Below are 19,060 nucleotides of genomic sequence, written 5' to 3' on the forward strand. Positions count from 1 at the left end.
CATCCTCAGGGAAAAGAAAAGCAACGAGAACCCTTTTTGAGATCTGGAATTTTTTTCTGGGTTTTCCGAGGATTTTTCAAATAATGCATTTATTTCTTTAGATGCAGGGAAGGTCAGGGAGGCTTTCTTATTGTCTGTAAAGTAAGCCTCCTCAACCTGCTCAGGTGGTTTGTCAGTAATGTGTAACACATCCCTAATGGCCTCAATCATGAGCTGCACCCCTCTTGCAAGGGAAGCCTCTTTGGGAATACACCAGGGGCGTTTGAGGCAGTGGGAACAGAACCAGACAAAACCTCTACAGATTTTTTCAAGACCTGTGTTTCAGTCTCAATATGAGCTATCCTAGTAGAAATCTGGGATATCATTCCCTTAATGGAAGCCACCCACTGTGGCTGATTCAGAAGGCTGAGACCGTAAATTACATTCCGGAGTACATGGAATGGATTCCTCTGGTGAAGATACATACTCTGCAGCACAAGATACAGAGTCCCTGGACATGGTAATGTGAGAAATTTACACACACACACACACACACACACACACACACACACACACACACACACACACACACAAGTACCTTCAGAGAAACACAGAGTTAATGGAGCCAGAACCCACTCAACGCCCCAGTAGGCAGTTATACAGTAAGTGCCTGGCGCTGACTGTGCAACCTTAATAGGCTACACAGTTGTAAATAAAACACTCTCCCCCCCTTCTACAACCCTCTGGTACCACACTGGATAGCTGGAGTTATTAGGAGGATCAGTGCTTCTTGCAGTATCTCTGTGATGATCTGCAGGGAGAAAATGGCGCTGGTGAGCGGCTGGGTCCGCTCTGAGAAGCTCCGCCCCCTAAATTGGCACATCTTCCCGCACTTTTGACATTTTTTATACTGGCCTGAGGATTGTGTGCTGACAGTAGACAGAGTCCCTGAAAGCGATCTGACCAGTGTAAGGGTATTGCGCCGGCCCAGGAAGCCCCTCACAGCGCCTCACATCTGTACCGCTGAGCCTTCCGGAGCGCAGCTTCAGCGCTGCGCTCCCACCCTGATGCCGCCATTCTCACCGGTTCCTCGCTTGTCGGGTCACTGGTGCTCTACTCACCACCTCGATCTTCTGGCTCTGTTAGGGGGTGGCGGAATGCTGCGGGAGTGAGCGGTCGCCTCGGGGGCCAACGATTATCACCCTCAGGAGCTCAGCAGAGATAGTGGCCATTAACCTCAGAGGGTTGGACACTACTCCCCCCCTAAGTCCCATGAAGCACGGAGGCTGTTGCCAGCAGCCTCCCTGTGCCTAACTTCTTAAAAAAAAAAAAACCTAGAAAAGCTCTAGGAGCTCCCCTAGCTGTAACCGACTCCTCCGGGCACATTTTCTAAACTGAGTCTGGTAGGAGGGGCAGAGAGGGAGGAGCTAGACCACACTATCAAACTCTTAAAGTGCCCATGGCTCCTGGTGGACCTGTCTATACCCCATGGTACTCTTGTGGACCACAGCATCCTCTAGGACATAAGAGAAAAAAAGGTTATTAATAAAAGCCCCTGAGCTGGTACAGTAGGTTTTAGCTCTTCCAACAGGAGGGGACAGCCCTGTTTACAGTTACATTGCCAGCTGGTACAAGATTCATATACCCTGGCTAATGACATTATAGAGCATGCTCCTCTGTTTAATATGCTGCCCCTGTGTGACCAATTGGATCATCAGGAATATGGGCGGTTAGAATGTTTTCTTTTATTAGGGTAGTCTGAGAATGTTTCAGCACAATCAGGACTCTAAGAAACGGAGACTAAATGGAGCAAAGAAAAATTAATGTTGCAGGTGCCTACTTTTGCATAGGGCACAGTGACAAATTTTGTTAATATTGTATACTGTAATACACACACACACACACACACACACACACACACACACACACACAATGCGCGTATACACACACAGACAGTATTTCGACTAGGAGGGCCATAACTTATGGAGTTTAGTCAGAGTGAGGTACAGCCTATGAAGATACTTAAAATGCATTTCCAAGTGGTTAGAGCATTTTGAAAACAATGGGCTGTAAGATATACTGTATCAGCTCCCATTGCTGGTATGTAAATATCACTTGGAGAAGATTGGTTTCCCACTGTATCTAGGTTTTAGTTATCTCCATAACCTGGCATTCCGTAGAAAATAAGTAACAAAATCATACAGCACCTCTAGAAATTCCTATCGACTTTTCTGATAGGATGGTAGTTGAAGGGAAATTCAGGGAGCCAACTATCTTAAGATGCTAACAACCCAGTGGCTAAGTAAACAATTTCCTAGGATGCAGATGGTAATGCTTCTGGAGACAATAGAATTGTTACATAAAAACATCAGCTATTTTGGTGATGCCAGAGGTCTTCCATACATAAACTCGAAGATCAGAGATCAAGCACGAAAGGGCAGCTATGGATAGATTGCATTTGGGCAACATAACATATGTAGAGGAAAGTCAAATCCTAGGCTCTAAGGGAATCTAAAATAGCTCTTGCAGAATCAGGCAGTAAAAGGCAAAGTTGTTTAGGGATCCATATCAGCTCAGACAACAGGAAATGTGGGACCAAGGCTTTCTCTAGGTCGACTCAAAGTTTAACTGAGGGGACAGGGTCCAGTCACTAATTTACGCTACTAAACATGCAGAATGGTAGGGTGCTCAGTTTGGGACAGCCAGACCCCCTGGATGTTTGGCCTGCATTTACTGATCAGCTATTCTTGGCATCTTGCCCTTCCAGATACAAGACAAGTTTGTTTATGTATCCATACAAGATAGCTTTTAAGTACCAAATAAGGGATGGTACAAAATAAAATACATTAGTTTTGGTAGAACCATCATCTTAAAGGCCGTTAATCTGCCCAGCCAGGGAACCTCAAAAACGAGCCAACTGTTTAAGAGATAAGTAATATAGGGTAGGATTGGATTATAGTTACTCTCCACAAAACTCTATAAAATCTTAACTCCAGTGGTACTTTATATAAAGGATTTAAGACAAACTAATGTCTCCATTGGAAGATGGCAGGTTAATGCCCCCATACAGCATTCAGTTTGTACATAGAGGCTACGCAGTAGGTTTCAATAACTCTACGTAAAAGCAGACAGGGAGGACTCTTAGCTGGTAATTAACAATATTGCATTGTCAGCAAGCAAGCACCACTTATGTGTAGATGTAGCAACAGTAATACCAGGGAAAGACCCCAAATTACTAAAAGTGGCCGAAAAGGACTCAATTGCCAGTACATATATTAAAGGTGAGAGGGAACATGCTTGCCTCATGTCATTTCAAGCAGGAAAAGGAGGGGCCAGGAAACCGTTTCCAAGAACTTTAGTGGTAGGGTTTATATTTATAGCATATTTTGTTATCTTTCCAACATACCCTTTATCCTACTGCTTAAGATAATCACTCTTAGCAAAGCACATGTAATATAAATCACTGTGGCATGCAATAAAAAGAATATTGATTCAGAAAATTTATCTTGGTGTGTTTTTCCAGGCTCATATTACACATAGTTTTGCAGGTGCCCACAATGGAAACCAATGACACAGAATACAATGCTTTGGCTCGCCACGTAGTGGGACATTTCCCCATTCTTCTCCAACCCCCCCCCCCCCCCCTTCCCCCTATCACATGGCATGCAGAGATATTGGCTGTGTCTGTCAGCCATGCTTGCTCCAACTCTAGAATGATCTTGGAATGGAGATATTTAAGAGAATAGCTAAGGAAAATTAGAAATGCATACTTTAAGGTCTTAAATATCTGTACAGAGCAAGAGGAAACTTCCGCTGTACACCTGCGCAGGGTTAATATAAACATTCATTTATGCTACCTGAACATGCCAGACTGTAGTTTCATAAACACCATATCTTATCTATTTTTCGACAACCTTGTGAGCTGTATAAAATTTGATCTGAGATATTCTAAAGGTTAATACGTTATGGAAAAATTTATGCTCGAGTTTTATTCATGTACGTCCACATGTTTGCTCGAATGCCAAGAGACCAAAAGGTAAAACCATCATTCACTCAACTTGTAGTTGACAATTTGTATAAAGTGTAGCATTCAAGAATGTTGTATGTAATGTACATCACTACTAGGGAAGGGAAAAAGAAATGTGCAGTAATTACGCATAATCCTTTCAGATAATCCTGTAAACCAGGCATGTCCAAACTGCGGCCCTCCAGCTGTTGAGAAACTACACATCCCAGCATGCCATGACACAGCTTTAGCATTCTCTGACAGCAAACCTGTGTCAGGGCATGCTGGGATATGTAGTTTCACAACAGCTGGAGGGCCGCAGTTTGGACATGCCTGCTGAAAACTATCTTTATTCCATATCTTTGAGATGATACTATTTTCTATACCTGGTTACAACCAAATTACTGTAGCTTAGAAATATTTAACAAATGTAATTGCCAATTTGCAGCATGAATATGGATTTTATAAGAAATGTTTGAGTTTTCTTCGTTTAGCTCCTGCACCCTATGTTTCTATGGAAAAAAACAAACAAACAAAAAACCCACCTAAAACCATGAAGTTCTATGCTCTGGTTTTTAAAAATCATGAAGTCTGAAGCACTTTGTCATGTGCGGTTGCCAAAGCAGCACTCGTCCATACACTGCATGACCAAATAATCAGTGTATGGTACTGAATAAGCAGACAACCTAAACATTTGCTCATCAACTGATTTGGTTTTCTAATGTTTCAGTCATTACTTCAAGACTGTGCAAGCTTAAGCAGCTCTGTTTTTTTATATAAGGAATACTGTGCAATCTACAGTATGTTTAAGCCTTATATACCTGGCTGCAGCGAAAGTACATTCAGGCTCTAAGCCAAGTACTGTTCAGCCCATGTCCACAACTTCAGCTGTGATATCACCTGCTGATTCAGCGGTGCCTGTGTCAGACTCATCATCATCTACATTAGGCAGTCACAAGATGACCGGCACCTTCATTGATGATTAGCCTTCAAAAATAAACTCAAGACTTTTCAGTTAACTCAAGAATTTCACTAATTGTCCCTTTAATATCTCCATGCTCTCTGTGTATTATGAAAAGCTTTTCTGTACTCCATTGTTTCTATACTGTATTATGTGAATTCTGTTAAGTGCCTGGAGTCTTACTGGAGAAAGGGCGCTATATAAATAAAAATTATTATCTATACAAGAGGGCGGATCAGCCATTGTTATGGATGAAGAGAGCTTTGTAAATTGCAAATGTTCAGTAGCACCCATTTTTGTAGAGAACATCACATACTGCAAGGTGAATGCCATGCACTCATCTCCACAACTGGTGCTCAGCAGAGACTAGTTTTACAACTCATGCCATTACAATTGGACCATCTGTGACCATGGCAACAATATAATTTTCAAGCATCACATTAAACCTCTTTTTAAAGTGTTTTGAAAATAGCACGGCTTTAAAACAAAATGTATTTACATACGAGATAAAACCACAAGTTTGCCGATAACAAATATCAAAGGCTAAATAATATTCATCACAGGTTCTTAAACTCGGTCCTCAGGACTCCAAACAGTGCATATTTTCCAGGTCTCCTCACAGAATCACAAGTGAAATAATTAGCTCCACCTGTGGATGTTTTAAAATGTGTCAGTGAGTAATGAATACACCTGTGCACCTGCTGGGTGGCCTACAAAACATGAAGTGTGCGGGGTCCTGAGGACAGAGTTGAGAACCACTGATATACATGAAAGTGTCCCCTTTAAATGCGCACCAAATTCCAGGGCAGACCCAAGTTCAGTGTGAAGGCATCTGACCTGGGAATTTTCCTAGTTTTTGGTGTAGAGTGAATGGGGAACTAAGACAGACCCGGTAAATTACCGGGTTGATAAACCTGGGTCAAACCCATGCGTTTCCCAGATCTTATGTCTGAAAGGGGTATAACAGTGCAGGTTTTAGGGATATCTAGGCTTCAGCACAAATGGTTGGGAATGACTGATTTAGTGGGTCACAAATACATTTTTTAAAAACTAGTTGGCAATATTTTCCCATATTCTAGATTGCAAGCACAAACAGACAGTGATCTCTTCTCCCTAAACAAGGGACAGAGAGATTGTCATTCTACAGCAAAGAAAGGGGGGAGTTTGCAGAAAGACTTGTGCCGACCTGCTGCAGGATGAACTACTGATAAGCTCATCACTGAGATTGTGCAGCTGTCATTATCTGAGCAGAGATTCAAGTGGGTGAATGCATTCAGCCATGCAACACTTTGATGTACAAAAGTTTGTTCTTGAGGTTTGCATGTGATTTCGACTTTAGAAAGGCATATCACTACAAAGAAACTAATGCTGTGCAGATCCCTTTAATGCACCAAAGACGCCAGATTTCTGTTTAAAATGAATAACCATCTTAAACGAAGAAGGAACAAGTAGGTAAAAAAAAAAAGAGCAAACAAAGCCAAAGTAACTTATACATGGGGAGCCTGCCAGAAAGATGGCACATAGACTTTACTGTAACAATGATTTGTCTCTTTTGACCATAAGGGTTTCTCTGACAGTTATATATTGAATTAAGCGGGATCAGTATGATATCCCGGCTGTCAGGATCCTAGCGATCACCAGGTTCCCGAAAGCCAGGATACCGGCGGCGAGCGCAGCGTGTCCCTTCACGGGCTCACCACGCTTAGGGCACAGTTGCGAGCAAAGGTCGCCACAGGATTATATTCCTCCTCGGGTGTCGGGATTCCAACGTCTGTCTTCTGACAACCGGGATCCCGACAACCAGCAAATTGACTGCCTCCCAAATTAAGCACATCAAATCAGATAAAGCCAGGGCAACATGAAGATCTGAGATGTTTTATAGATTTTTCAACTAAAAACTAAACCCTGCAGGGTAATCCAAAGACAACATCTATAAGCAATACATCTTCCCTCCAAGCAATGGCGTTGCAGGTAGACACTTCCTCCAGATGCTTGAGGTGGCCTTTCAACACATATAGCTCCAAGCTTCTAGCCAGAGGCAGATTGGCCATAGGGCTTCACCAGGAAGATTCCTGGTAGGCTGACTTTTCTGTGGGACCTGTTTTGCATGTTGTCATGTGCCCCCGTTCCCCCCCCCCCCCCCCCACATGACAGGCAGCCCACCGCACTCTGTACACTGAATTCACCCCATTCATTCTGTTATTCCATCTCTGCAGTACAGCAACTCTGCCATCCATTGATGCTACCACAGCTGCAAAGGTATGTTATACTTCTTGTGCTGCCCATGTCGGGCCACTTCTACAAAAATTTACAGGGCCACTTTTAGTTCCCACTCCGCCCCTGGTGTCAGAAGCAACTGCAGCAAAAGACGCAAGGAATCCGCAATTGAGTACAATCAGGCCCTATGAGGAGGGATTCTGCCCACCTCAACAGACCCCAACCCCATTAGGGCTGCTTCCATATATTTCCCAGGGCTGGTTTTTCATCCCAATCCGCCCCTGCTTCTATTAATACTGTTACTGTCCAAAGAACCTTGACACACTTGCAAACCGCACTTATGTGATGGTAATACATTACAAAATCTATATAACTATAAATCTATGCGGACCTCATACAAACACCAACAGGAGAGATTCTGGAAATATTATACATAGATGGCACCTAATAGTGCATTATCACTATGTGCAAGAATATAGTGTGTACCAAATAGATTAACACTAGAATTTAGCTCATTATACACTGCACTAAAATCAATACTTTACCCTGTGTTAGATTACAATTTGTACAGTCCGTTACTTCAACAGGAATTTTGATTTAATACAGTAAAAAAAAAAAAAAAGAATTAAAAATCAGTTACAGGATCTCTACAACTCACTGTTTATATTTTGCATTTTACTCTAGGTAACATTTTATTCGAGGGAGCACCTCCCTTATCACTTTGGTCCTTGGGCGACATAGTGGAGAACATTACAAATTAAGTTAAAGCACTGAGGGGCAGATGTATTAAGCCAGGAGAAGGCATAATGAAGTGATAAAGCATTGATAAGCTGAAGGTGATAATGCACCAGCCAATCCGCTCCTAACTCCTAACGGTCATTTTTCAAATCCGTAATGACTGGTTGGTGCGTTATCACCTTTAGCTTATCATTGCTTTATCACTTTCTTATGCCTTATCCTGGTTAATACATCTGCCTATGATTTAGAATTCCCTCTGCAGATTCCCTTTCATTTTAAAACTAGACTTTTAAACCGTTCTAATGGGCCCTACACACTGGCAGATAACACAGAACGATATGAACATTCTCGTTCATTAATGAACGAGAACTCGTTCATATCGTTCAGTGTGTAGACACCGAAGATGAACGATGCGTGGCCCCGCGCTCGTTCATCGTTGGTGGCCGTCGCTTATGCATGCAGGACAATATGGACAATCTTGTCCATATTAGCATGCAGTGCTATGGAGCCGGGTGACAGGGGGAGTGAAGAAACGTCACTTCCCCCCCGCCGCTGGGTCGCCTGTTACTGCAATGTTGCCGAAGAAACTGGTAAAAATACCTGAACTCACGCAAAAATATACAGGAACTCCAAGTTAGGGAAGGTAAATAAAACTTTGATCAGGCCTGCACATTGCACCACCCAACTGTGTCAAGACACAAGTTACTAGCAGGTATCCTACACAGTGATGGTAAATGATATCCATTTATTTAAAGGAAAACTCAAAATGGAGTACTTGGAGAAACAGAAAATGATAGTAACAGCAAGGTTTCTCACCTGGTCCAATCTCAAGGCACCCTCCTCAAACCGCTGTTTGCGTAAATTTTGTGCTATCAGATGGAGATTGAGTGCAGCCTGGTGGATCTCATCAATTGTATGTTGAGGAGAAATTGGGGGCAACTCATCTGCGCAGAGCAGTTTACCTGGATTCTCAATCATGCTTTGCGCATGGTCGTAACTTAGCTTCACACACGAGCAGATAACACTTCGGCCAAACCACTCTTTTAGAATCTGAAGGAAAACGCATAAAAACCGTAAGAAATTTGTATTTGTCATTTTGTAAACTTTATTTGCCAAAGAAAAAAAAAAAAACATACACAGTACAGGCGCATCTAGACTGAAGCCTGTCTATGTGCGCCAGTATTCAAGTTTCAAATATAGAAGTAACAAGTCAAGCAAAAGAGCCTAAAAAAAGGCAAAAATTGGCAGAACAGGTTGGAGAGGCAGAAAAAAGGGTGTAAGAAGAACTGTAAACCAGGGTGTTTAGAAGGGAAAGGGGCTGAAGAAGTGTCTGATGAAAAAGGACAGTGAGTACGCAGAACTGAGTAGTGTGAACAAGCTGGGAAGTTTAGTGGAGTCAGAACGGTTTGGGTGGAGCCAGTGGTTTGGGCTTGTAGATCAAGCCAGGGTGCACATACCAAAGTACATTTTTGTTCCTTATCATGTACTATAGGTGGCAAGCAACCTTTTCCATTTGGACAATAGGCCAGATATAGGACACGGGGTAAGAACAGAGATCTCACTGTTTCCAGGATTTGGCAAGCATACACTTGGCTGATAAAATATCTGGGAAACAAGCATGGTAGAGTGTTTATCAGTTTCATCTACAGGGAAACATAAGAAGTAAATCCAGAGGTCCTTAGGGATGGGAAGAATGAAGTCAGGAGATTCTGGACTTTAACTCAGAATGAAGGGACATTCGTTTAGGTCCACTTAATGTGGTGAATTGTACCTCTCTGGCCACAACCTCTCCCACAGTTCAGGAGATAGAGGAAAGCAAGGTAGAAATCTTATCTGGTGTGTAATACTATCTGAGATAAATGTAGTAAGCATTTTTTTTTTTAATTGAGGTGGAAACTGTTCTAAAGGAGACATTTTCTCTAATAGTCTCCCAGTAATCCCACTTCAGTGGAGGGCTCGGTCTCCTTCCCATTCCTCTAGTGCCTATTGTGTGATATCCCAGGACCTCGGCCAGCCGTATGCTGTATAGTGTGGAGCTCACGCACCTTTTTAAGTAGGTGGATAGAGACAGCCTTGCAAATTCAGAAAGGAAAAATGATGACATCGCTTAGTATATTTACATTTAAAACCTTGACAATGTACCAAGAACACATGCACTGTGAGAATGTGGGCAAAACTAATGCCAGCTTCTAGCCAAGGCTGGACATATTAGCTCTATGTTCTTTCGGGAGTTCCCAAATATTACAAGAGGTTGATATTTAGACAATGTCCAACCAGGAGATTGTTGCAAATGAGGGGCAAAGAAAGCTGTAATTTGGCTGATGTGGGAAACCTAGTAGTAAAGTTTTACACACACTTGGGAAGCCTCTGCCTCCAAGGGGTTTGTTGCGTCATACAAATGTATTGAGTAACTGTTGAGAGATGAGAAAACTGTATAGGGGACCTTGACCTGGAACTTGGGAGAGATTGAAAGAGTGTTTTGGGAGAATATTCATCATAATGCCAATGATCCTGCTCAGCCACAAAATAATTAGAGTTCCAGGAATGGAGGTACATTTAGATATTTGATTGTCGTTTATCACTTAAAGTTGAAAGTGAGGGCCTGGTGAACAGAGAGCACATTCAACACATTAAGGGAGAGGCTAATGGCTGAAGTCTGGCAAGATTTTAAGATGTTAATTAGATCTATGGCCTTGCAATTACTGTCTCTCGCCTATATGCCAAAGATGAAGCCTACTAGGTCATTGTGACTCAGGAAAAGATGCACTAAGCCTTAGAGAGATAAAATACCAGCCCATCAGCTGTCATTTTTCAAACACTGAATTCAACATGGAAGTGGGGAGCTGACTGGCTGGTATCTCTCTTCAAGGCTTAGTACATATGCCCTTTGAAGTATGAAAAAGAGTTAAGTCGGTCAGTCAGTATCTTTGCGTAAAGCTTAATGTTGTCAATCAATAAGGACCTCCTACTTTGGGAATAAGATTAGGAAGATTTGCCTGAGTAAGAACATGGTCTGGTACGTGTGACTGGCTGTTCATGTTGTAAAGTTTATGATAAAATAAAAATAATACATTTGGAACAGGATCTGCGGGGATTATAGGTTAAGCAACTTTTTTGAAACGCTAATAGCAAGGAACTTGAAAAAACAGCCTACACAAAATACATACATAATTATTCTTGGTTAAACAGTGATGGCAAGTCAAAAAAATATAGTCTAATGATGAAGGCATAAACCTGCTCAGTCTTTGGGGCATATTTCTCAAAGAATATTTGCAGGATATCCACCAAAAACACAAATTTTCGAGAGTACACTGAAATGTATGTACGGGTGACTGTAGATGTGTGCTGTTATTCTCCTTTTTTATTGCAAACATAGCCCTCATAGCTGCTAAACTACGGGATTTGACATGCTTTGGTACCGAACGCAATCTTCAGATGGCAATAGCCACTGTAGCTTGTGCGCTACAGATACCAAAGTTAACCGGGACAGGGGTTTGTTGCATTCCTCCCTGGCAATTACTGCTTGAATATGCATGGTCTGAGACTGTGCTTGCATAACTGTGATGCAATCATTTTACCTTTTACACATAGCAAAGACTGGCTCGTATCAAAGGCCCTGATACTATATGAGTTTATTAATATATCCCAGAGCCTATAAATTACTTATTGCTGCATCGATAAAAAACAGTAATTATCGGGTCTAATACTCAATAATAACATGTCCCATAAAGAAGTTAAAATAGCCACCAGTGAAGATTCAAGAGCCGTCCCATTGTAGACAAAGGTTGCCCCCTCTTCCATGGCTTGCAATGTGTATGCACAGCTCTTAATATTTTTCCATCAGAAATATCAGATACTAGTACAATTTGAGTACCCCTTATCCAAAATTAAAAATCCCAAATGTTTGGTTCCCCTGCTGAGATAATGACTAATCATATCTATCTCTATATCTCCCTCTCTCGATATATATATATATTATTTTTTTTAGTTATTTTTTTTTTTTCGACAAGGGATACGCAACCAGTATATGTATATATAAATCAATGGAAGAGTAATATGAAAATATTATGCATATGTGGTACACACTAACCTTTCCCTCTGGAGTGATTTTCCATATAACAGAAAAAGTAAGTCTGTCTGCCATCGGGTTAAGGCTGCACAGCTCTTCACATAGAAGCCTAGGTAACATTGGGATCACCTGCAAGAACAAATAAGATAGACGTGACTTCAAATACAGATAGTATCAACACATGAGCAGCACTCACTTAGGCCTATATAAAGCCGAGTGGGAGTTTAAGATCTCAGAGCGAAGCGCTCTGAGAAGGTACTCTCTTTATACATCACACCACTGTCAAATAATAAAAGCAGGCCTCGCATTTTTATATGTCCACAACTGCTTGGTGACTAATATACTTCAAAAGTATGGGTTACATGAAAAACATTTCTATAGATAAAAATAGACATTATGGTAAGAACTTACCGTTGATAACGTGATTTCTCTTATGTCCACAGGTATCCACAGGATAACACTGGGATATGGTTGAGCGACAGCGGAAATGGCACCAACACGGTCACGAGCTTTCCGGCCTCCCAGGATGCATCGGGGCCTTCACCATATAGTCCAGCCCACTGACTCAGTCAAATCAGTTCTTTCCACAGCGATTTAGGCAGGAGCATCAGGTAGAGACCTGTTTAGGCGATAAGAATACACATGCACACCCTTCCATACAAGAAGGAAGAGGTTTAGTGATTGTCTAGAACCACAAATAAGGTGCGTCAGGGTGGGATCCCTGTGGATACCTGTGGACATAAGAGAAATCACGTTATCAACGGTAAGTTCTTACCATAACGTCTATTTCTCTGGCTGGGTCCACAGGATTATCCACAGGATAACATTGGGATTCCCAAAGCCAATTTCAGTGGTGGACGCTCCTGATTACACAGGAGGACCTTTCGCCCGAAGTCTGCGTCATGAGAGGCAAAAGTATCCAAGGCATAATGTCTAATGAATGTGTTTATGGAAGACCATGTGGCTGCCTTACATATCTGTTCTGCTGAAGCACCCTGTTGTGCTGCCCATGAAGGACCTACCTTACGTGTAGAGTGTGCAGAGACATTAGCCGGAGTAGGGAGATCTGCATGAGAATAAGCTTCTGATATTACCATTCGGCCATCTCACCAGCGTCTGTTTACTAGCAGGCCATCCTCTTCTATGGAATCCGTAGAGGATTAAGAGAGAATCTGTTTTTCTGATGGCACTAGTACGATCTATGTAGATTCCTAAAGCTCGGACTACGTCCAGCGACGCTTCTCCCGCAGACAGTCCCGATACCTGAAAAGCTGGGACTACAATCTCTTCATTCAGGTGAAACTTTGAAACCACCTTAGGAAGATAACCAGATCTCGTTCTGAGAACTGCTCTGTCTGGAAAAAAACTTAGGAAAGGAGACTTGCATGATAGCGCTCCTAAATCTGACACTCTCTGGCTGACGCCATTGCCAGTAGAAAAAGCACTTTAGCCGTTAACCATTTAAGATCTGCTCTCTTAAGTGGTTCAAACGGAGGACCCTGGAGGAATTCAAGAACTAAATTCAAATCCCAAAGAGCTGCAAGAGGAACAAATGGAGGTTGAATATGTACAACTCCCTGAAAGAAAGTACATACATCATGTAATTCAGCAATCTTTAGCTGAAACCATACAGTTAATGCTGATACTTGAACCCCCCCAAGGAAGCAACTTTTAAACCTTTATCCAATCATGCTTGAAGGAAATCCAAAATCCTGGATACTTTAAAAGATCTTGGATTAAAATTTTTCCCAGTACACCAATGAATATAGGCTTGCCATATTCTATTATACACACGAGCTGAAGAAGGCTTTCTTGCTCTAAGCATAGTTTGGATTACTAGTTTCGAAAATCCTCTAGCTTCTAAGCATGGTAGAAATCTTATCTGGTGTGTAATACTATCTGAGATAAATGTAGTAAGCATTTTTTTTTTTTTAATTGAGGAGGAAACTGTTCTAATGGAGAAATTTTCTCTAATAGTCTCCCAGTAATCCCACTTCAGTGGAGGGCTCGGTCTCCTTCCCATTCCTCTAGTGCCTATTGTGTGATATCCCAGGACCTCGGCCAGCCGTATGCTGTATAGTGTGGAGCTCACGCACCTTTTTAAGTAGGTGGATAGAGACAGCCTTGCAAATTCAGAAAGGAAAAATGATGACATCGCTTAGTATATTTACATTTAAAACCTTGACAATGTACCAAGAACACATGCACTGTGAGAATGTGGGCAAAACTAATGCCAGCTTCTAGCCAAGGCTGGACATATTAGCTCTATGTTCTTTCGGGAGTTCCCAAATATTACAAGAGGTTGATATTTAGACTATGTCCAACCAGGAGATTGTTGCAAATGAGGGGCAAAGAAAGCTGTAATTTGGCTGATGTGGGAAACCTAGTAGTAAAGTTTTACACACATTTGGGAAGCCTCTGCCTCCAATGGGTTTGTTGCGTCATACAAATGTATTGAGTAACTGTTGAGAGATGAGAAAGCTGTATAGGGGACCTTGACCTGGAACTTGGGAGAGATTGAAAGAGTGTTTTGGGAGAATATTCATCATAATGCCAATGATCCTGCTCAGCCACAAAATAATTAGAGTTCCAGGAATGGAGGTACATTTAGATATTTGATTGTCGTTTATCACTTAAAGTTGAAAGTGAGGGCCTGGTGAACAGAGAGCACATTCAACACATTAAGGGAGAGGCTAATGGCTGAAGTCTGGCAAGATTTTAAGATGTTAATTAGATCTATGGCCTTGCAAGTACTGTCTCTCGCCTATATGCCAAAGATGAAGCCTACTAGGTCATTGTGACTCAGGAAAAGATGCACTAAGCCTTAGAGAGAAATAAAATACCAGCCCATCAGCTGTCATTTTTCAAACACTGAATTCAACATGGAAGTGGGGAGCTGACTGGCTGGTATCTCTCTTCAAGGCTTAGTACATATGCCCTTTGAAGTATGAAAAGGAGTTAAGTCGATCAGTCAGTATCTTTGCGTAAAGCTTAATGTTGTCAATCAATAAGGACCTCCTACTTTGGGAATAAGATTAGGAAGATTTGCCTGAGTAAGAACATGGTCTGGTACGTGTGACTGGCTGTTCATGTTGTAAAGTTTATGATAAAATAAAAATAATACATTTGGAACAGGATCTGCAGGGATTATAGGTTAAGCAACTTTTTTGAAACTCTAATAGCAAGGAACTTGAAAAAAAAAAATTAAGAAATCTATTTAGGCCTACACAAAATACATACATAATTATTCTTGGTTAAACAGTGATGGCAAGTCAAAAAATATAGTCTAATGATGAAGGCATGAACCTGCTCAGTCTTTGGGGCGTATTTCTCAAAGAATATTTGCAGGATATCCACCAAAAACACAAATTTTCGAGAGTACACTGAAATGTATGTACGGGTGTCTGTAGATGTGTGCTGTTATTCTCCTTTTTTATTGCAAACATAGCCCTCACAGCTGCTAAACTACAGGATTTGCCATGCTTTGGTACCGAACGCAATCTTCAGATGGCAATAGCCACTGTAGCTTGTGTGCTACAGATACCAAAGTTAACCGGGACAGGGGTTTGTTGCATTCATAGCTTCTAAGATAGAGGTTTCAACAGGCACGCCGTCAAAGACAGGCGATCCAGATGACTGTGGCAACAAGGACAAGTGCATTAGCAGATCTGGACGTTGAGGGAGCAATATCGGTGATTCCACGGACATTCTTAGCAGATCTGTGTACCAATGCCTTCTTGGCCAAGCTGGAGCTGTTAGAATTATCGCTCCCTTTGCTTGCTTTATTTTTCTCACTACTCTGGGTAACAGAGATATTAGAGGGAACAGATATGCCACATGAAATTTCCATTCTACTGACAGCGCGTCTACAAGGACCGCTCCAGTATCCTTTGTTCTCGATCCGTACCTCGGAACCTTGTTGTTCAGACGAGACGCCATGAGATCTATCTCTGGTAGACCCCATCTGTTCACTAGTGTCTGAAACACTTCCGGGTGTAATGCCCATTTGGTTTCCTGAATGGTGTGTCGACTGAGAAAATCCGCTTCCCAGTTCAGTACACCTGGGACAAACACTGCTGACAATGCTGGGAGATGGAGTTCTGCCCATCTTAGAATGGGAGTTACTTCCTCCATCAGTCTCCTGCTGTGAGTTCCTCCTTGATGATTGAGGTACGCTACTGCTGTCGCATTGTCTGAGCGAATCTGGACCGGTCTTCCTTGCAGACTGTCCTTTGCTTGAACTAGAGCCAAGTAAATGACCCTTATTTCCAACAAATTTATCGGCAGGAGACTTTCCCTTGCGGTCCATTTTCCCTGGAACCAAAGGCTTCCGAGTACCGCACCCCAGCCTTGCAGGCTGGCATCTGTTGTCAGGACTTGCCATTCTTTTATCCAAAAGGGTCTCCCCTTGTCTAAATGGTCTGTCTGTAGCTACCACGCTAGAGACCTTTTTACGTTTACTGGAAACTTTATCATCTGCTTTTTTATCGTCTGATGATTTCCGTTCCATTTGGTCAGAATAAGGTGCTGCAATGGTCTGGAGTGGAATTGCGCATATTCCACCATGTCGAAGGTTGATACCATCAGACCCAACAGTCGCATTGCTGCATGGACTGACATTGTCTGGGCGTGCAACACTTCCTGAGCCCTGACCTGCACCTTGACTATCTTTTTCTCTGGTAAGAGAACTTTCTGTAGGTCTGAATCCAATATGGCCCCCAAATGAACCATCCGCTGTGACGGATTCAGGGACGAATTTTCCCAATTTATGAGCCACCCGTGTCTCTGTAAACAAACTATTGTCTGTTGAAGATGGCTCAGAAGTAAATCTTGCGAATGTGCTAAGATTAACAGGTCGTCGAGGTATGGGAATATTCTTATCCCCTGTTTGCGCAGACAAGCTGCCATAACCACCATGATCTGGGTAAACACCCTGGGTGCTGTAGCTAGCCCGAAGGGCAAGGCTTGGAACTGAAAATGTTCCTGGAGGATGGCAAACCTGAGGTAACACTGATGAGACAGTGCTATAGGCACATGTAGGTAAGCATCCCGTACATCCAGAGATACCATGTAATCTCCCGGTTCCATGGCCAACATTATGGAGCATAATGTCTCCATGTGGAACTTCGGGATCCAAATGTATTTATTTAACATTTTTAGATTGAGAATTGGTCGATATGACCCATTCGGCTTCTGGATCAGAAATAGATTGGAGTTAAACCCCTGTACCCTTTGTGATGGAGGTACTGGGACAATCACACCTGACTGCAGTAATTTTTGGACTGCTTCTCGCAGGGCATTGGCCTTCGACTCTATACGAGACGGGCTGGTGCAAAAAAATCTTTGAGGAGGCTGCCTCCTGAATGGTAACCCATACCCCTGAGATACCACCTTCTGCACCCAAGCATCTGTTGTTGACTGTTGCCATATGTGTGCAAAATGAAGGAGTCGGCCCCCAACCCTGGAATCCTCCAGGCCGAGGCCCGTCTCTTCAAGCTGATGGTTTCTGTTCAGGCTTGGAAGCTGACTTTTTGCTAGCCCACTGCTTCCTACCCCTGGTTTTGAACTGGGGTTGCTTAGACTCCTCTTTAGCTTTCGCTTTGCCAACGAAATGAGCGAAACTTTGAACCCTTGGACTTAGGGTTATAAGTAGCTGGAAATCTGACCTTCTTTGACTCAGCCTCTGATTCTAGGATATCAGATAATGGTTTGCCAAACAATATATTACCAATGAAAGGCAATGCTTCTAACTCTTTCTTGGATTCCACATCTGCCTTCCAGGTACGCAGCCAAACTGCTCTGCGAGCGGCTACTGTCAAGGCTGGAGCTTTAGAAGCAACTGTACCCATATCAATTGCTGCTTCTTCCAAGTATTGGGCAGATTGTCTTAAACGGCTTAAATGATACTCTTGCTCCCTAGTAGAAGAGATGTTACTCTCTAGTTCCTCTATCAATTCGCCCATTGCCTTTGCTACCCAGGCCGAAGCCATAGCAGGTCTTACCACTGCTCCTACTAGAGAAAATACATTTTTCAAAAAGCTATCTACCCTTCTGTCTGTGACATCATTTAGTGAGGTAGATGACAGTGGTAAAGCAGACTTATGCACAAGTCGGAGAACATGTGCATCTACTTTTGGAGGAACTTCTCTCTTTGAACAATCCGCAGCTGGAAATGGATAATAAGAATTCCATCTTTTCGGAATCTTATATTTCTTACGGGGTGTCGCACAAGATTCATCCATCATTTCCGTCAGCTCATCTGATGCTGGGAATTCAGTTTTCACTGATTTTGTTCGTTTAAACACAGGTGCTTTAGATTTTAACACTGTCTTGGCTAGCTCTTCCAAAGAGAGAACAGCCTTCACAGCATTAATAAGTTCAGCTACATCCTCTAAACTAAAACTCTGCGACTGATCATCATACCGAGTATTTGAATCTACTGTATCATCATCTGTTGTATCATCTTGTGTAGTCTGCCACATAGACGTATCCGTCTTAGTCTTACCTGTCCCTTGGTTGCTTGTAGAGGCTACTGGAACCAAGCCGTAGGAAGGGAGCTGCATGTATGGGTTAATAGTGTAATCTAACCCTTGAGGTGGTGCTACCGGAGCTAACCTGTCCGCTATTGAAGATAGAGTCTTTGCGAACATATTCCATGGTGGCTGAACCAACTCCTGTTTTTTACTTTGCTGAAAAGCAAAACAGTTCGCACACAAACCCTCATAAGTGACTACTTGGTCCATACCAATTAACCCTGTCTTACAAGATAAGCATGTTAGGGATGTAGGAGTGCTTGATAAATTCTCCTCGTCACTTTTGCCGCTCACAGACATGGTAATAATAAGAATTTACTTACCGATAATTCTATTTCTCATAGTCCGTAGTGGATGCTGGGAACTCCGTAAGGACCATGGGGAATAGCGGCTCCGCAGGAGACTGGGCACAAAAAAGTAAAAGCTTTAGACTAGCTGGTGTGCACTGGCTCCTCCCCCTATGACCCTCCTCCAAGCCTCAGTTAAGATACTGTGCCCGGACGAGCGTACATAATAAGGAAGGATCTTGAATCCCGGGTAAGACTCATACCAGCCAC

General features: G+C 42.5%; 1 protein-coding gene across 2 annotated transcripts in view; it reads right to left on the minus strand.

Annotated features, from left to right (window-relative positions):
- The window catches only part of DIS3L2 (DIS3 like 3'-5' exoribonuclease 2), an 838,626-nt gene that overhangs the window by 262,202 nt on the left and 557,364 nt on the right, over window positions 1-19,060 (minus strand). For both annotated transcript variants that reach the window (XM_063916542.1, XM_063916543.1), the window contains exons 13-14: window positions 11,992-12,099; window positions 8,718-8,951 (exon numbers count right to left, since the gene is read on the minus strand). In XM_063916542.1, coding sequence (XP_063772612.1) covers window positions 8,718-8,951; window positions 11,992-12,099 — 342 coding nt within the window. The remainder of the gene's footprint in view (window positions 1-8,717; window positions 8,952-11,991; window positions 12,100-19,060) is intronic.

Source organism: Pseudophryne corroboree, chromosome 4 (genome assembly GCF_028390025.1).
Source record: "Pseudophryne corroboree isolate aPseCor3 chromosome 4, aPseCor3.hap2, whole genome shotgun sequence".
NCBI lineage: Eukaryota > Metazoa > Chordata > Amphibia > Anura > Myobatrachidae > Pseudophryne > Pseudophryne corroboree.